This window comes from Varroa jacobsoni, unplaced genomic scaffold (genome assembly GCF_002532875.2).
Source record: "Varroa jacobsoni isolate VJ856 unplaced genomic scaffold, vjacob_1.0 scaffold_852, whole genome shotgun sequence".
Classification (NCBI taxonomy): Eukaryota; Metazoa; Arthropoda; class Arachnida; order Mesostigmata; family Varroidae; genus Varroa; species Varroa jacobsoni.
In genome coordinates, this window is record NW_019213754.1 from 2,679 (window position 1) to 20,093 (window position 17,415).

General features: G+C 41.4%; 1 protein-coding gene across 6 annotated transcripts in view; it reads right to left on the reverse strand.

Annotated features, from left to right (window-relative positions):
- KrT95D (phosphofurin acidic cluster sorting protein KrT95D) overlaps positions 1-17,415 on the reverse strand; it is a 40,762-nt gene that overhangs the window by 2,649 nt on the left and 20,698 nt on the right. For all 6 annotated transcript variants that reach the window (XR_015312669.1, XR_015312670.1, XM_086970064.1 and 3 more), the window contains 8 exons: positions 12,638-12,802; positions 8,352-8,670; positions 7,700-8,059; positions 2,818-2,924; positions 1,535-1,738; positions 1,152-1,294; positions 645-837; positions 158-250 (listed from right to left, as the gene is read on the reverse strand). Coding sequence is in view for 4 of the 6 variants with exons in the window: in XM_086970064.1 (XP_086826190.1) it covers positions 158-250; positions 645-837; positions 1,152-1,294; positions 1,535-1,738; positions 2,818-2,924; positions 7,700-8,059; positions 8,352-8,670; positions 12,638-12,802 (1,584 nt within the window). In the remaining 2 variants the exon portion in view is untranslated. The remainder of the gene's footprint in view (positions 1-157; positions 251-644; positions 838-1,151; positions 1,295-1,534; positions 1,739-2,817; positions 2,925-7,699; positions 8,060-8,351; positions 8,671-12,637; positions 12,803-17,415) is intronic.

Here is a 17,415-nt window from a genome sequence, read left to right on the forward strand (position 1 = left end):
TATCGAACTCCAAGTAATTGCTTTTCGGACGAAGGCTTCTAAAATATGAGGGTACCAAAAGCCCGGGACCACATCATTCTATCATTCTATGAATTACATACACACTATACTAACAAAACGGGGTAGATCACATAGGTGCTATATTTGCTAATGGTACCTTGTTATCGCCAGTAGCTTTACTGTCGCCAGGGGGCGAGGTCGAGTCTTCGACACCCTCAATGCGGACCTCGGTAACAAATGGCACGAATGCCTGCGAAACAAACAGTAATTAAAAATTACCGATTGCCAACACAGAAGTAGCATTATACAAATAGCCTACGTATTTTAGTGACTAATACAAGCTGCGTATAGCTGCGTAGGGCCGATCGATAAGAAATGGACATGCCTTTTTTATACGCCTAAAAATTTATTAACGAACCATGTGATAATAGACGAATACTGAAGAACCACTAACTTGTGAGTGTTTTCATCCGTTATTTCCGAATATACACAATTACACACAGTTCGTCTAGAAAATAGAACGCTACTTAGATGTTTCGCTGGCTATCGGGGCTTTTCTAGATAGATGAATGAATGAATGAATGGACTTCTAGGAAGTTTAAAAAATAGACATTTAAACTTTACATTATAGTTATGACACCCACCTGAGTAGAGTCCTGTTTTGCTAATGTCAGCATAACCTCGGCAATTGGCAATTGAAGAACTGAGGTGACTGGTGAATTAACATAGCGGGCAATCCGTGAAGCGATCTCCGATTCATATAGAGGAGCACCGGCAAGAGCTTCGAACCACGATGAGTCAGCAAACGGATACGATGAATCTACGCTAGCCAGATATCTAAGGCGAGACCAAAACGCAGTTGAATTGGAGGCCAGTAGAATAAAAAGTCAGAGTATCATGCGAAGCGCATGATTACTCTAGTCGTTCCGCCTAATGTACCAATATTGAATAGAATAAAACAACTTGCATCAATAAAAACTCCTTGTTTAACAAAAACATCGGAGGCATCCTTCTATGGATCTTCCATCTCACACGTATAACTGAAGAAGTTTGAGAAAAAGGATCTGGCGAAGAGCAGTGATACCCAACGCATATGTCTGTGTATGGAAAATTCAACTTTTCCCATCTTTTCATACAGTGTTAATTGTCACCTTGCGATAGCGGCTTCGTGTTGGCTGAGTGGGATAAGAAAAAACCGAAAATAGTTAATCCATTCCGGGGTCTTCGAGGAAAATTGTTCAACGTACACACGGAGCAGGTGATTAACGAATGAATCGTCTCCCATTAAAACCACCTAACGCAAACATTGCGAAACAGTACAAACAATTCGTAAACATCATAATGTTATTACGCACAGATATACGTTATTAAACATACTAGGTTTTGATGATTAGTCATCGATTTTCTGTGATGGTTTTATGAAAAGCACAGTCTCACCTTGCAAATAATGTAACCACAAAAGCCCTTGATTCCCTAAGTAATAGAGACGCAAGACCCGTTAACAATTAACAAGAGGCATCAATAATCGTAGTACCTTAATAGAAGTTGGATTTCGTGAGTTGTTATTACAAAAGTTCTGAACTCGTTGCACGAGAGCACCAAGTGCGGCTTTCAACTCGGGCCCGGAAGCTACAATAGACACGCTTTTTACAATGGATTTCAGAGCAGAGGCAACCGCTGCCGAATGCCGTTCCGATGAATGTAGCAAATAGCACGACGATGGCAGACCTGGCTCGTCCTAAAATAAATATAAACAACGTGACGAAACAAGGAGAGCCGTTAGATCGTCATAAACCTACCACAATGAGGCCTTCACTCGTACAGAGCATCTATGAGTCAACGCTCTTAAATTTCAGCTGTTCAGTTTTGTAAGAAGCGATCCATATATTCCAAAACATAATCCTCACTAACAATACCCAGGCGTAGGGCAATTTAGGAGCACTGTTTCAGTTGCCAATGTGCAAAGGCTGTGGCAGAGGCGATACACGAGTTTCTTTTCCTCGCTGCTTGTGTGTCGTCACGAATTTATTACGAAACGTATACGCATACGAAATGCAAGCGAAAAAGACTTGGCCCTAGCTCGCTGACCTAAAAGTTATGTCGACAAAATCAGGACCAGTCGACCAACCAAGGAATTACATGACGACTAATGAAGGCGGACGAGAGAAAGAGGATAGGAAAAAACGCTAGTTAGATGATTGCAAAGCCCACCAAAACCGAAAATAATAATCCAAGAACGACGATGCCGACGACGACAAAAATGGAGTTATAATATTTTGAAACAATTTTCTGTCACTTTAACAGATATATCCGTGTATATATATACGCGTTGCGTAAGGTGGAGCAAAAACCGGAGACGGACATATCGTCGGAGCTTTTAAAAGCACACATATATAGCATTTGATATATTGTGCCACTAGCACGTCTATTTATTTGTTTAGAGTAAGGCTGTGTAGAAATTAATAGCGCTTTCAATAATATCAACATGTAATGAGAAAGGCAATGATAACAATTTTCTTATACTTGCTACAGACGCTCATGTTAACTTACCTCTGATACGAGTTTAAATCCATATCCGAAGACAGTTAATGTAAAATGATCGGTGTATATACGTGCACGTATTTGGTTATAAGTTCTATCATTTTCTAATTAAAGACACTTGAAGCAAACTGTATATAGAGTAAAAATTCAGCGCGACGAAATTCGTTCTTTTCAATTGTTTAGCAAGCGGCCGTAGTTTTCGTTGCTTTTTACCCAAGGCCTAATATACTAAACTATTTACACAGTTATCATACAGGCTTAGTAAGTTATCATTACCTCGAAAAGTTTCTTTTCATCGGGTGTGGAGTCACAGGCCGATTCGTCTGATTCGCTGGCCGAGGCCTTTGTCGCTGATATGAAATTTGTGGGAGACTTGGAGATTCCTGAAAGACCAATTAAATCAAATCATTATGGAAACGTCTAACAAGTAAAAACAGTATTGTTAATATGTTTGTTAAGCATTAAAAGAACGAACGTAGACCCAGTAATACAGCTATTAATACGGTAGAGTTGACCCGTATTGATCAGTTGACCCGTACAGCCCTCGAATAACTTTACCCAATTCTGGACGAGACCAAAAAGTGGGTTAAGATTCATCTGCTCGCTAAAATCACTGCGGGTTTGCGTATGCTAGAGTAATCGTATGCGGAAACAACGCTTCCTGATTTGAGTACGTGCTGTCGGACACTGGTACTAGTGTATTTCCCTACTTAATCGATAGAAACATCCACATAAACTTGACATACCAGCGATGACAGTAATAACAGGTCCTTAGCTCGACTTTATCTTTTAGATCAGAACTCTATTGTTTGCTAATGAAGGGTCATATCCCGGATCCCGATGCGTCATCGTTCTAAATTTGGTCCAGTGAACCTCAGTCCAAGTCGATTCAATCCGGAAAAGTTGTATGTTCCGTCATTGTCAGACATGCGGGTTTATTTGCCGTTACAATAGATATCTGCGATAGCTGTTTGAGTCACGAGTACACGTTCGTCTTGTCAAGACATCTCTATTACGGGTGACATAACAAACCCAATCTTGTAGCGGGCCCACGATGACATATCCACGTAAACATAACAACAGCACGCTTTTCGCAATCAGATTAACACACCGGGATGTATAGTTCTAAATTACTATTTATAAAGATAACGCTCGAATAAGTTAAGTACTTATCGATGTTTGCTCTCAAGGAAAATAATACCAATAAAAATTTAAAAATTATTGAACTTAACTATATCGTACGCTTGAAACACGTACTTACCAGTTATAGGCAATAAGTTAGCCTGAGCGTGTTTGAAAATTTTTAGTCCTACGCCTCATGTCAATTCGCAAATGTTGGTAAGTTTGTTAGAAAATTAACTTAAGCTTATAGGCAAAATTATTTGAGGCTATGTTTGTGAATTTCCATCCGTTTTATACAAAACACATATGATTACGTACATCGTGCAATCTATCGAATTTCTGCGTCGGTCACGATCAAGTACGGTGTCGTGTCTGTATGCGTGTTATTTAATGAAGAATGCGTCTGGTGTTACCTTGCGCCTGGATGTGTCTGACAAGGCCCAGCTAGAGAATTTTAGTTACACAAATATGAGTCAGTTTGTTCTTGCTCTAACTTTGAGTGTTTGAAAGGCAACTTATAATTACATTCAATAGTTCAATAACTTACAACTAATATGTATTTTGTAATTCAGCTTGCATTTGGGCTTGCTACTTGTTCAATATTGCTCTAACCCAGGTTGCGAATTCGTCTAGAATCAAGTGCGCGGTGACAAACGATTCAGCGACAATCAACACGACCGATAATGGCCAATTTATTAAATATAACGAATGTTAGAATAAACGGGAAGCGCTCGCATGTGCCTAATCACGGCATCTTGATCCACCCACACTAATGGATAACCAATCCTATAACCTGAGCTGAAGGGGACACACGGTAGGATAAATAACAGGATCTTTGTCTTCTAAACGATTCATTGGAACCGTGCATTGAAGTATCGCGCGTCAATTAACGTAAATTCGAAGTTGTTATTTAAATCGGAGCTCAGATTCACTGCACTACTTCAGATTCGTCATAATAATCATTTACTGTTACAGAAAAGTAGAGCCATCATATAGACAATCCGATTTGAAGTATTACGTCAAGCTAGCTTTTGCAAGCTATCACGAATCGCGCTTAGACAATGGCGAAAACGTCCTGACCAATACAACCCCCGAAATCAAAGAGGAAAGCCAATTGACACAGGTTCTGTCATTCATAAGCAGTGTCCCGCTTTCCCGTCACCTAATTTATCGCAAAACTAACCGCAGAAGATTTTATTAGAGTCAATATATTATATAGAGTACTAACGATAACCACAGTAAGATAATTACTGTGTGATAAATGTAGGCATTACCGCACGTAAGAATTACATCCGCAGTCTGTGTTCTGCGTCACGTGTAGCAAGCCGTTGAAAGATGCCAATCAAACAATTGATTGAATATCCTCTTATTGTGATAATATTCCAATAGAGAGCCATCTTGAATTTGGGTCACCACCAGAAGGCTAATGGCCCGTACAAAAAAGAATCACAAGTCGATAAGCTAACTATACCCATATCTTCTGATCGTTTATCCATAACGGGTGCCTCAATATTTTACAGCAAAAAGTCTGACAGATGCACGACTCAGCAAATGGAATGGAAAAATTGAGTTAGCCATGTTGAAAACACTGTTTGCATTTGTCCTTTAGACGTAAATATTCGTTGAACTCGTCACTGGTATATTTCGAATTGTAATCTATGGCGGGCTTTTTTAAACATTTCCTTCTAACAGCGAAAAATGATTAATTTTACTCGTCAGTTGTTATACAGTAGAACACAGCTTACGGCCATCATTTCTGAGTATCGCAGATTTTCCTTAGGCTTGTATAGCTAGTTAAATTCGCACCTTCCCGTAGTGACGTAAAAACGGGAAAGCAGATTAGATAAGCGTCTAAGTGAACGCCATATGCCACTTATTGTCAGTGTTAAATAAGCAAATGACGTTCACATACGAATGCCATCCACTCATTACTAACCCATCGCCGAACATGTCCCAAGACACAATTTACGTGTTGCTGCGGCTTGAAAATTAGTTCACGTTTTATCAGTATCGTATTCGATGTAATCACCTATAAAATAGAAAGAAAATCACCTAGGAAAATAGGAAAAACGCTAGAGGTCCATAAATGATTAGATCTAAATCAGCGATTATGAGATAACGTAATATTCCGCTGAGTACCATTGTTATGTAAGAAGAATTTTGGAGAATTGTTGTTAGCGCTGTTTTACCGTAGCGAAAAGCCGTTTTCAACGTTACGTTACGTACTGACGATTTTCGCTGTGTGATAAACATCAAAGAAATAAGCGGAAAAATTAATTCCTTAGTAGGTAAACAAATACCCTCTTGTCGCCTCAGCATCTAGGCTATTACAGTGGTCAACGCAGAAGCTCTTCCCATTAGGCCCTGTGCGTAATTACATGATTTGCGTGAAATGAAGGGATTCTCATGAAGCTCGCGTGACTGCAGGGTATTTTTGTATAGTTAAATAATAAAGACGCTTATTATAAGAATTAACTTAGGGACAATACATTCGAAGCTTGCCTGAGACGCTAAACACATGATGTACCGCGTCCTTCAGAGTAGAAAACTAGCTAACGCTACTCAAGGGTTATCAGTCCTCCACGAAAACTGCTAAGTTATTGTACCGGTACATGAATGGACTACAATGTGCAAGACATAACTATACGCAATGTGATGAAACTAAAACGTACGACTTAGATAGTGGTAAAAAGCATATGTGATATAGGATTTCATATTGGGGTAGTTGGTCATGTCCCAGTTGTTGACAACAACAATAATCATACGGAGGCCTTAGAGCCTTGCTCGCCAGCCACGCGACGCGAATTTCCATACACCAACTTTAATGAGTGTTATTATTTAATTGTTTCTCTTGTTCGGTTTATCTATCCCTATTCCATTGATAATCTACTATTTAAGCCAATCAAAACTGTAGGCCCCGCTACAAACGGCAGGCGCAGTTGGTATAAGTCAGAAAACTACAAATGACATCATATTTACAAGTACCTACCCAGAGCATCCACCCTGCTCGTCACTTTTCACTATTTATATTAACGGAGGAGAAAGTACAGTATTTATTTGACCGGACGTCTGCTTCGTTAAACCTTTGTCCATGTTACTGTTTGTCTGCGTTTCATGCTTACACATTTGTAAATATGAGCTGTAAATGTGAAGGAGTAACTAAGTGTTCTCACTACCGACTAACCGATCCAATCAAAACCAATCCAGACGAGCAGAGACATACAAACAAATAACCACATCATTAATGAGCAGGCACCCAACATTTAGAGACGCGGTACGGCTGTGCAGGCCTCATCGGCCGCTTTAATCAGTCAGCAGTAGTGACACCTTGCAGCAAGCAGGCCGCAGCTCACAAGACGCAAGCCAATAGACTTATTTAGATTACAGATCGAGCAAAAGCTGGTCTCGAACAGATTCAAAATGCATTTACGGCCGACGACCGATTTTTGTACTCAACAGGCCTATCAGTCGATGACGAGGATTCCAGAGATGCAATTCTAAGTAAAGAGATATATGCGACTAAATAAAATAAGTCACCTTAACCGGTTTGCATAACCTTAACTAACTTAACTAAACGTAACGTAAACATAAACGGTAATATATGATAAAAATCCCATCCCGAAAAAATAACGAGACCAAGCGGAACGTGAGATCACGGGACGTCTATCGAGACGATAGTTAACCCTTTGCTGAGCCTGCATAACAGATTTGTGCAGATAATTCCTAATTATTTATGCTTGCAGTGTCGATGTAACTGAAAACAGAATAAGTTAGTAAGGCAAAAAGTTCCTTTTCTATCTATCTCTGATCAAGTGCATATCCTAGAAAACCCTCCGCCATGCCTTCTATGTAACATTCCCTTTAACGAAGGCCTAACATCGAATGAAAGAGGTCACATTGTAATTTGGTACCGATCAAAACAGTATTTGACTAGCATAAATACGAATATATTCATTATTACTACTATTAACTTTACGTACATTTTACCTTTCACCGAATGACTAATCATTTCTCGACAATGGTAATAACTGCTTACCGTCCTGATTCGGCGGTACCAACGTAAGACTTGAGAAGAACGGTCGTAACGACGGCTTCGGTGTCGACGTAATCGACAGATCATCGTTCTCTTCCTGGCCACCGGACAAATCGGATAGATTAGAGAGCTCATCAAACAGGAGGTCCTCCAGTCGGCGCCGTTCCTCAGCCGCTCCATCGCCCATAGCGCTTTGTTCCCCATCCGACGCGCCTTCGACGTCATCGGCAGCACGAAACTTGCGCAGAAGCGCGATAAACTTTTGTTTGATGTTGCGTTGGCTCTGCGCACCCACGCCGCCGCCCCCACCTCCGCTTGGGGGCTCTTCTGCGTTAGGCGATAAAAGGCTCGTCTTCAGTGAACCTACGCAGTTCGACATTCGGTATGGCGTCAAATAACGTAACGAATTGTAGTAGTAGTATTATTACTAGCAACGTACATGTTTCTAGTATACATATGTTCAGAGAGACGTTAATAATTAGCACCGAAGGTAGAATCGTTATAAATCAGCTGTTGCTCTAATTATCTTATTGAAACGGTACTGTATTCCATTGATAATCCTCACCTAGAGCTTTCATTCACTCGGAAATATATCAAATAAATTGTGTGATTTCTAAAAATGGCTAATGATTCATTATGCTTTCCTAACACATACCACGTCTGTTCGTTTTCCTGAGACTTCTTCTCCGAGTTCGCCCTCCACCGCCACCCGTTCCACCTCCGGCGGCAGTTCCGTCTTCGTCAGAGACCTCTGAGCTGTTGTCATCCGAATCGTCATCGGAGAACCTTTCATTAATTGATATCCCTTTTAGGCCGAGTCCAACGACACTGTCCTCCACAACTGGGAGCGTGCTTAGACTACCCATTGTGAGAACCGCCACGGGCGTAGCGACGCTACCCCGCTTTTCCTTATCGGGATTGTCCGATCGAGGCTCGAACAACATTAATTCTTTGTCCACTGGGCCCTGAAGGACCTAGAATAGCAATCAAAACCAGTAATTTTCGTTCTATATTTGATTTATTAGAAGCTCGAATAACTATCTCTATCTGTCTATCTCTAAGAGTGAGTGTCAAAAGAAGACACGAAATAATAGATGACGGATTTGAACCGCCGAACTTAGTCATTAGAAGGAAAGCGGCAGATACGACGTCTTTCAGGGACGGCGCGAAAGATAAATTGGAAAATCAATAAGAAATTCAATACGTAAGCTTGCGATATACAATTTACTGGAACCTGACTCGCAACCATATATATATATATATATATATATATATATCTATATATTAAAATTATGAATGATAGCAAATTGGAAATAATCTCAGTAAGTTAAGATCGTACATTTTAAATGTTTATATTTAGCCTTAATCTTAAGGTGGTAACAAAATAGCAGCGCGTATAGTCGTGCACAAGAAAGCAATAAAACAAATACTTGCATACAAGGCCTTTGAATAACAGGTTACCTTCTGCTGTCAAATCGTGTACAGACCTGCGTGCCCTAATGTATGCTTTACAGTTCTACCGTGTCGCCTCTTAGACTCGTTTAGTCATGTCGGGTTCTCGAGTGGATCTCTTAGTATAGGAATTGAGCATAGGAAAGCTGTTTGTCAAGCTCTAGTCAAACGCATGTTGCTGTTGGCGGTACAGAGATCCCCGTTATAATCGTGTTGATCCGTATATCTATGTAGGTGTTTGAACGAGAAAAAGGTCTCGTTTAGGCTTGACAAATCTTTACGCCTTCTGTATTCTTTCTTCAAAATCTTGTTGCTTCAACCACCCATTCAACTCAGTTACGGCAATGGCAGATGGAATAAGTGACGTTCCCGCCGTCGTATTTGCCATGTCCATTTGCGTGCTTTCGTAAGCCAAAATGCGCGGCAAAGTTACGAGCGATAGGAGAAACAAGATAAATAGAGATGATACATACCCAATAGTTCTATAAAATCATGCTATATTATGTTAATTACTGTGATATTCAAGGGACTGTAGCACATACATTGGGAAGCCCTGGAAATTCAAATGTGAAATTTTTAGTAGAGAAGAGGAAGAAAAGTTTTAAAGTTACTAGAAGTGAACGAATGTTATGCTATTACTATAATTGTTATAATTTGTCACAGTTCACGCGCACCAATAGAAGTTACTAATTATGTCCATGCTAATTTTGTCTAGGACCCAAAGTTCCACGTTATCGGTTATCAAAATAATTGATAAGATTATACTTCAGCAAGATGGATTCTGTGTAGATCTTACGCAAGACATTGATCCACTCATTACGTATCGTAAACTACTATGAATCTGTCCTTCTTAGTCCTCTGGCTGGACGCGGAAGCAGGTAGCCTTTTGAATTTATCAAAACGCAAACTTACATTTATTGTCACTGTTCACCGTGCGAAAATGGCCGATAACAAGTCAAACATTCAAAGGAGAAATTAGTAATCGCATTATCGTCGAACAGCTGGGTCATCTCATAAAACGAAAAAAATACTAGAACTTCTACCTTCAAGCTGACTCGAGCCAGGTCAAGACGAAGATACTTAGGCCGCTAACAAATCACTCATTGAATCCAGAGTTCAAATCAATAGTTATGGCAGAATAATCCTCTGAATCCAAAGGTGACAAGGTTACTCGTTTATGAGCGGCTTGTGGGCTCTGGGCGCGTGGTTATCGCCGCGCGACCTTGGTTAGTTACAGACCCAACGGGTTAAAGGTGGCAATATAGACAACGATGTCAACATCACTGTGTGTAATAATGGCCTACCTAAGGGCCACCGCAATGTCTAGCAACTTCGCCAAGGCACAAATAGCTAGACGGATCTAGCATCAAATCAATTGGGTTCAATTTTGGCAAGAATATTAATGTGAACAATTTATGTAGTTCACTGACTATAGTATCCTCGTGATACAAGTTATTCAGGGTTAAAGTTGTCAACAAATACAATGTTGTACGGATCCTAATTGAATTATTATATATACGACAGTCCGGTACACTGACTATAAATTGCTTAGTCTGTGTGCCTAATTATATTTTTTGGTCGATTAGAGTACGTTTCTTAACTTACCTCAGTGTAGGTACGCATATATTAAGTGATACACAAGATTTGAATGTTCGATCGTACCCTTTCAACTCATCCATTGTGGACTCACTTCGACCATCTGCAGCATGGTGTATTAGACTGCCGTATAGAAAAATATGGAAAAAAGTAAAGCAGGAGAGTGCGGGTATGTAGTCTCAGTCGTTCAGACATCTTGTGTCTTTGAAACTTAAGTCACGTACTACCTATTTCTACAATTCAGCCAGTTGTGGACTTTACTTCAAAAAAACTTCTCCTTCCATGTGGTAAAACTCCGTGCGTCTTTCACTCCGATATATCTCTGCTACTGGAATGCAATCTGACGAGATGCTTCCAGGCGATTCGTGTGCCCGTATCAATGGGCATTTAATTGACTCCGAGCAAGTTTTGTTGTCGTCCGAGTTCATCCGCCTGGAGACAACGTACTAGAAGTACTACCAACTTGTTAATCAGTCTGTTTCTGAATTGGTAAAAGAGTTTGGCCGCTTTCGTATCATGGGTCGTTTGCTCGATATTGATGGCGTCCCGTTAATGAGCTGTCAAGGTCACTTTTCGTTTCCATCGTCATCTCGATGATACTTACTGCTATCGTTTGGTAGTTTGCTCAGACTAGTCCGCCTCGATTCAGCCTTTCGAAGAGCTCGCAGAAGCCATTCTGGAGAAACGCAATGGAGTGAACGTGCTGCATTGCTAGATTGGCGGAATTATTCATGGAATCGCCGCTCAGCTTAAGCACTGATCGGTAGAGCTCGAAGCGAACCCGAGCAATCGATATCCGCCGGGACTCAGTAACAGAAAGAGCAATGAAATGCCTCGTGTAAACGAAGTGCTCCGTCCACAGCTTGGGCGTCCTTGTGGACACAGCAAACCCTGACCTGACAAACAGCAGAAACCGTACTAGACAGTGTGAGGGCCTCGGATGCGTACGGAATCCTTGGCCAAATCTACTAGCTATCGGCGCTTTTCGCCTGTGCATTGTCATTGTTTGAGCTGACTCCGCAAATCCAAATTAACGCGAGATCACCTTTTAGAAACTAATGCGCGCCTTCGCGTGAATTGTCCGTAAAATCGGATCAAGGGATAGGAACGTCATTTTGCAGAGAGGACACAGAAACAACAACAGCAATTGGACCGTGCATACAAAGCAACAACATCGATCCTGTGTCACTGCCACTCCTGCGCGGTCTTCGTTGGATTCATGATCTGTACTGCTACAGCTGACATTAGACCAACTGGAATAGCTCGCCAGCCACACTAGGACTACCTTTAGCATACGTAAGTCATTCAAAGTTATTAGTTTTCAACGTGAAGCTTACCATCGTACAATTTACACACTGAGATAAGTTACAAACATAAGGAAAGTGAACGACGCGAACATGGCATGCTTTATGCATGTGTGATGGCCCGAGTCGTCAAGGGGTTCAGTATCAGAAGATAGGTATGGTCGGCGTGCCATGCATGCGTTCCATTATAGTATGTTCGATTGGAATTGCCATGTTGATCGTTTTGCGTTTATCTTATGCTGTCAACGGGGCTGATACTGAACTTGGTGGAATAATTATAATACAGTCTACTATTAGAACCCCGTGGAACCTCGGCAATATTAGTTTCTCAGCATCAAATAGATTCAGACCCACCTCCACTCCATTGACATGTCAGTTAGATAAAACACAGCTATTTATTCACTTTCAATGTAATCAAACGACTATATGATTCCGATATCCGAGGACCTTGTTGGTACAGGCATGCCAAAACTAATATGTGTGAGTATGCTCGAATTCCGAAGATGTCAAGCAACCAGAGCGGTCTATAACTATCCGAATGACTGACCCAAAAAGCAAAGAAATTGCTTGACGTAAAGCTCAGCCTTACCTCGCACATGTTCAGCGTGTTCTGAGCCAGCGTCTTATACCCAAGCATGGTTCGATTTTTATACTTTTTCTTACGCTGGATCATCACTACGAGTTGATTTCCACCTCTTTTAATAAAATGGGGGTACTGCAATGAAAACTGAAGATCGAGCTCGCAATCGAACACCTGGAATACACACTCAACAATAACAGAAACATTACGTTAATAATTCATTATAAGCCATTTCTTATACGTTAGTTTAATTAACAGTAGTATAGCTTTCGTACAGACATGATACAAAGCTGCCAAGCGATAGGGATGGACGCAAATTCAAAGTAGATAAGTCGTATTCTTCGTCTTCACCGTAGGCACAATTCAACATAGGTGTCGGTCGATCCGATAGCTTCGGTTTACTTTATTTAAATAGCTGGATCATCTTTGTCATAGACTTTGTGGGTAGGCAAACTTTTACAAGTCATCACCATCCAAGTCGCCATGCCATCGTTTAGATTGACGTCAATAGATTTTTTTTCTCTGTTAACAAAAAAAAATGTATCCGAAACGTAATGATACCGCCTCCAAGATCTTGGAGTGGTGATATCGTTACCTTCTAGTCGAATAGCTAGCCTGTGATCATACGTACCTAGATATGAGGACAGATATAAAGACTACCTGGCCAAAATAAAAGTACGTAATTCACAAAAAATAGTAGTATATAAATGGTCAATAATCGCCTACACGCTCCTCTGTAGAACAGTATTCTAATATCAGACAATAGTATGTTGCATGTTGACATAACTGTTTTCGGACGTTAAAAGCCCCTCGAACCTTGTCGTTCCTGTCGACTGAGTAGTTTGATTTGTGACCCTATTCTAAAAATCATAGATTCTTTTCGGTGTAGGTATTAGAAGAGGGGTAACCATTTGCGAGAAGGAGTAGTCATCTTTTAAGCCGCTACGTACCGTGTTTAGCGGGACAGAGCCGTGTTTGTTACCTTTGATTCAGCTCCGACGCAGAAGATTGTCCGTACAATAAATCGCTACTAACGGATACTAATTTTCAAGCGGGCGTGCAGTGAGACTATGGCATTATTAGATCGATGTAAGTAGACGAAATGTGGAAAATTCTAAAGAGATTTGCTGTTTTTTCCTTTACTATATAATTGGTGCATGGTTGCATAACAGAGATAGTAACGCTGGCTTGACCGAGAACCCCTGCTAGTGTATTTATCGCTATGGGAAAATGTAGCGATTAAAGGGTCAACTCTTCTTACAAATTTGGCAGGCGGTTGTGTAAGGGTTTCGCACCGACGCCAGCGCTCAAACGCAGGTCGAAGGTCGTTGTAAGTCGTGTAGCAAGCGACTCTAGTAGTAAACAAAGCTGCAAGCGAACAGAAGTACGCTTGACTCCGGTGGACGATCTCCGACTAGGCAAAAAGAATGCGCTAGCGCCGAGCTTCTAGAGATCGTCTCTTGTGTACGCACATAATTATATATAGTACTACTACGGTAAACGACGGTATAAAAGTTGACCACAATTTACCATAATACGATGTGGTAAACAGCAATGATCGTCAACTCGCCGCGACACCTTGACGGCGTAAGAACGCTGGACCGCCGCAGAGGCAGAACGGCGCTAAAGAGGAAACACCGTGCTCTTTTTGTTTAAGATCAAAAGTTGCTGGTTCAGCGCCTATTACGAGCGCAACGGTGATGCGGCCATTAACCTCGTCCGTCCCCCTAGGTCATTTCGGCATCAGTCACCATCATCGTAACCGTTTGTGTCACCATCGGTATAACCCTAACAGAATAGTTTCTAAACGCCGAAGAGTCGCGCTGTGCTCGCTAGCCCCTGGGCAGCTGAAAGTGCGGCGCGAAGCAAAACGCCGAAAGAAAAATGCCCCATGGCAGAATCACGTTTACATAAGCAGTGGAATACAGATATTGCATTGCAAGCGAACAGCCAGGCAGAACCACGGGCACAGAGCACGTCTAGATGACTAGTTTACTGTATACTACATCACCGTATTATTGAAACTAATGAACGTCACTGCGTCGCCTTTCGAGAGGGTGTCGATTGTTTGCGAGAATTATTACAGCTCAATCATATGGGAACTTTAAGCGCCGGTCCCTTGTCGTAATTGTTACGTCACGGGTGCGAGCTAGACAGCGCAAGATCGAATTATATGGGCTAGATTTACTAAAAGGCCCAACGGCCATCTAAGCGAGCACTTTCCTGCGACAGCGTACTATCGTCATACAGTACAATATACTAGCGGCAACAGTGCTTTCGAAACGTGATTAGACCTGTCTACGGCATTGTCTATCTGTACGCAATGTAGATGCCCGCTGGTTTCTGCAAAGAAAAGCGGTTAGTTTGCCGCGAACAGATTTGTTAATCAGGCGGCTTCGTTGAAATGTTGTAGCCATTGGTTAGAAGTAAGTGATCTTAAGGTACAGGAAAGGGCTAATTATCATAAGAGAGTATTGCGCAGTAGGACATTGCACCTATGTTTATGATGCAGAAAAATTGAACTGCTAATAACATTCGAAGGCATATACCTAGCGCATCATCAAGAAAGCATAAAACGACATTGTCCTTCTTCAGCTTTCTAGGCGACTGTCCTGCAATTACACGACCATTTCACTTTTGCAACATTTCTGCTTAGTAGCCGGCATCGCTGTTTAGACCGTAGCCTTTAGCTGGTCGGGACGCGTCACCGGGCGCGACGCATTGTTGACACACACACACACTCAAAATTTAAAAAAAAAAAACTGAGATAATACGCAATTTTCGAAGAGAGATCACTCTTCGAGGTTCTTTTCTCTAGTGATAACCGCTGAAGTTTTGATCTTTGCAACTGATAGACAGCGGCAAGACAAGCATCGGTGTTCCGAAATGATGCCCACTATTTACCCACGCGTTACTCTATTTTTTCTATTATAGACGCTGTAAGATATTTGAGCACCACGCTTCTATTTGTGTTCTGTGTAACTTCTGTAGCAAGTAATTGTCCTCTAGCATCTTGTCTGTGACCAGAAACATGCGATAGATGCTTCACTTTTATGGTGCCGGTGTTAGTATTCGTGTCCACGTTCTTCGCTCCTGAATGAGACAGGCATTGTACGAGCTGTCGTGACAGGCAACATTAACGTGGTGCTGCTGGAACCCGTGGTAGCCAACCGCTTTGCATATTCTACGCAGTAAAACGCAGGCCAACGTACACACGATGGTAAAACCAGGCTCGAGTTTTGCCGATAATGTAGGCCATGTACGGGCTAATGATCGTGTGATTTCAGTTTTGTTATGACTTTCTCTAAGCGGCAGCTGGCGCTAGTCGAACAACAGCTTTTGGTAGCCTTTGTCAGCAGGAGGAGGCCTGCAGAACGCCCCGTAGCCAGTCAAGTAAAGCAAAGAATCAATAATAACCATCGAAGTCAGAAGTTCGTCAATCAGTCAATGACGCTTTGATTGACTTAAAAACGAGCTCTAGGGAATTAAAAGCAGCTGAAACGCTATGTGCCGTTCTAGCTTTTGCTTCGTTTTTCGTCTATTTCCCTTTTGTGTCGCGTTTTTTTCATCCTTTTGGATGTTTATGCGAAAGTCTGTACCCCGTATTGTGTTCTACCTGCGCAACAAATAGCAGTGATACTGTATTGAACGTATGATGATATCCTACAATCACCACTTCTACGAATGCTACAACGGCTGCAACATAATCAGCAATTTGCTTTCATTAATGTACCGGTCGATGATTGTTGTTTTACCGTAATAGCCTCTTATCACTATCACTATCATCGTAGTTTTAGCTTGGATTCAATTTCGTCTTCTGGCGCATTGCGCCGACCCTTTGTTACAGTTTACTCGTGAAACAATTACTGATATAGCGTACATGCTATAAAAAACACAACCAATGGAGTTTGAACGAAAGAAGTCCAGAGGGTCAGGGTGCGAACAATTTATAACTTCCAAATGTTTTAGACTTAGCGGTATTCCTCATTTACGGAGCCGTACAAAGGCTTCTAGTCAGGCTACAACACAACCGGGATTACTACAATGAGCTAGTTAGGACAATGTGTAGCTTTGGTAGTGCAATAAGCAAACGGAACTTTTTTTAGAAATGTCGGCTTCTGTCCTGATCGACCTATTTAATAGGCGACTAATTTTGCCTGTAGAACAAGGTACAAGTGGAAGAAATTGTTTTCTACGTCATGTACACAGTTTGAGTACAGAGTGCTATCAAGCGTTGTTCAAACAAAAACACTAATCTTTTTCCTATCCTATTTTATATCGTTAGTAAGCTTCGGTACAAACACATGCAACGCTGACTCGAGCAGCGCCTCCTAGAGCGATGTGCTCAAAGCTACTAGTTCTCAATGAGAGCGAAGATTACACGATTTTTAAGCATACGATTTGTTTGTAGGATCAAAAGAGCAGTGGACCTATAACGTATGTATGCCTTTGTTATTTACATACTATAATATAATATTCACAGCCTATGCCTATACTATAATAAATGCTTTCGGCTAATGAAGCTGAGTAGTGTTTTACTTCGCTTCGGCGTCGTAATGGCGATAATGATTCAGGGGGCTAACTGAGGGGGCTTCGTCAACGGGGGCGAGTGATTTATGTAAGCGCTCGATTTTACAACTACTGCTATACGTGTTATATATAAGAGCACGCAACAACGAATCGATGGAGCGAAATCACTCATTAACTCAAGAAACTGACGACACCATATTAAAAGCATAAAAATTTGTAGTTGAGATACAGGAAAGTAGTTGCCGATCGCCATTGAC